At 44.7% G+C, this 2,500-nt stretch overlaps 1 protein-coding gene across 1 annotated transcript in view; it reads right to left on the bottom strand.

Annotated features, from left to right (window-relative positions):
- Hexo1 (beta-hexosaminidase 1) overlaps nucleotides 1-2,500 on the bottom strand; it is an 11,773-nt gene that overhangs the window by 7,924 nt on the left and 1,349 nt on the right. Inside the window, exon 2 of the mRNA XM_076182678.1 lies at nucleotides 1,964-2,049. Within this exon, the coding sequence (XP_076038793.1) occupies nucleotides 1,964-2,034 (71 nt within the window). The 5' untranslated portion in view covers nucleotides 2,035-2,049. The remainder of the gene's footprint in view (nucleotides 1-1,963; nucleotides 2,050-2,500) is intronic.

Genomic DNA, 2,500 nt, shown 5'->3' with positions numbered 1-2,500 from the left:
GGATGACAATCAGAGACACCTGGCGAAGTTTGGTATCCTTTGTGATCAAATATTTGAGGCGAATAAAAAATATAGCTCTGTTTCACTAATGTTTCATCCGCAGTTTGGTCCAGGTTTTTCCCTATCTCGCTTGTAAGACACCCGCATTTTAAAGTTAGACATTTAAGCCTTTTTTTTTTATTATTATTATTTTTTTTTTTAAGAGAGAGAGAGACCGGTAGGTGGGCTTGGGTCAGGGCTTCAAGATTTTAAGAAGAATTTGTAAATCAAATTTTGAAATGCTTTTACACTTGATACTAAATGGTCGAGAATAATGACCTTGAGCTATTAGGACATATATTTAACAAAGAAGTAGATTAAAAAAAAAAAACCAATTACGTAGTTAATGAATAGAATAAGATCCCCGGAGAGATAAATTAATGTCCTGTTCATAGTTAAAAAGAAGACACTGAGATGTTAGTGCGTTTCCTTCTTTCCTTGTTTTCTTTTATTTTTCTGCACCCTGCACCCGTGTACGTATGCTCAAACTGGTTACATTTATATAGACCTCTGTGGTCACCACACCCAGCCTTCCTCAGGGTCGACGAGGACATTCCATGTGATGTCAACACAGATAAACCTCACCGACGTTGGCAGTTGTAATCCATTTTGTTGAGCATATGGTAAAACGAAGACAGACCAAGCCTTCAGAGATTATCGTCAGAGAACTGTGTTAGTGAGACAACTAGAAGAAGGCGAGGAGCGTACGTCAGAGGGTGCGTGCCTGCGGCCGAAGCCGTCACCTTTTCCCTATTATGCGCTTGGGCTATTATGTCAAGTAACAGTCATTGCTGGGAATCGGAGAGACATGCGGGACTCGAACCCACAACTAAGTGAATGCGAGACCAGCACGCTTGCGATTACGCCACCAATGCACTATCAACATTTACATGTATATAATGTAAACCTGGAGCGCTTTCGTGGGGACTCTGGCTTGTGATACTGACCTTGTCTCTCAGTCTCTGTATCAAAAAAGCACAATTCAACAGAAAATGTACTACAACCCTTCCATGTTACGAACAGAAAGGCCTCCTGTGAGCATGCTGTTATCATTGTGACTCAATGTAATATGTGTATATATGTATGTATGCATGTCTGTATGTATGTGGGTACGTTTGTATGTAGGAATGTTTGTACGTATGTATGTATGTATGTATATATGCAATCGTGTATGTATGTATGTATGTATGTATGTATGTATGTATGTATGTATTTATGTATCTATGCTTTTGTGTATGTATGTATGTGGATGCATGTATGTATGTATGTATGTGTGTATGCATGTATGTATGTATATATGTATGTATGTATGTATGCTCGCCGGCTGAGCGTATTGAGGCGTCGCTACTTGTAGCGGAGGTCGAGTTGACGGCGGTTCGAACCCTGCCACAGGCGATTTGATATGGTTAATTAAATTCCACGCTACAAAATCCTTTATACGGGGCACCGGCCTATCCTCCTGATAGGGGGAGTTTCGTGACGTTATACCGAATCATGTATGTGTGTGTGTGATTCATCATGGTTCACCATGGTCTTGGATCACGTGTTAGACTCGTGATTGACAGCTATTTCTCTCTCGGAAGAGAGCTCAGAGCTTATATACGACCGATCTATGGGTAATTCTGTGACCTTACACGCACACACACACACACACAACTCCCCGCCCACGAGAGTTGGAGTAACAACTTGTAGCGCAGCGATACTGAAATTATTTTAGCCCTGGGCGGGATTCAAACCCAGACCTCCGTAGTGCCAGCCAGAAACTTTACCAACTGCGCCAAGTGTGTGTGTGTGTGTGTGTTTGTATGCAGTTTTGTGCAGAAGGAAAGGGCTTTCGCACCTCCCATTTGATACCTTTCTTACTTCACATGGACAGAAGCGCTGGTTATTGGTCATAAAAGGCAAAATGCCTCAGGGTACCTACCAGTCGAAGGCTTCTGCAGGAGCAAGAACCGCGAAGATCGCTAGAAACAACCTTGCCTTGTCCACACCCATGACTTCGGCAAATCTCTGTTGGGCGAAAGATGAACTTAAGTCAGACTGGGGCATCTCAGGTTATTGTGTCTCTATGTGTCAAACGGGGAGAGAGAAAGAGAGAGAGAGACAGGGAGGAAGACTTGGGGAAGGGAGAGGGAAGGAAGGGAGAGGGAAGGAAGGGAGAGGGAGGGAAGGGAGAGATGGTATACTGCGGGCAATCCACGGTGACCGGTTCTCGGATGCCTTGTCCGGGGTGACCACTATTGGATCGGACTGAGCGTCTCAAGGGCGGCCGGTTTGGAGTCTGTGGAACTTCCTCCACGGTGATATCAGGGTAGTGGGGGTGGGGGTAGGGGGTGGTGTGGTAGGGGGTTAGACCCTGCTCATATGATCATGCCTACTATGCCAAACTTCGTCTGCTCTCCCGGCTTGGCGTGGCCTTCGCTTGTCGTTCCGGCGATCGAAGGTCATTGAACTTAGTTTC

The sequence above is a fragment of the Oratosquilla oratoria genome, unplaced genomic scaffold (assembly GCF_046742065.1).
Source record: "Oratosquilla oratoria isolate Oo_2021 unplaced genomic scaffold, ASM4674206v1 SCAFFOLD78, whole genome shotgun sequence".
Taxonomy (NCBI): Eukaryota; Metazoa; Arthropoda; class Malacostraca; order Stomatopoda; family Squillidae; genus Oratosquilla; species Oratosquilla oratoria.
The sequence above is the reverse complement of the archived record's forward strand: the minus strand, read 5'-3'. Positions and strand labels throughout refer to the sequence as shown.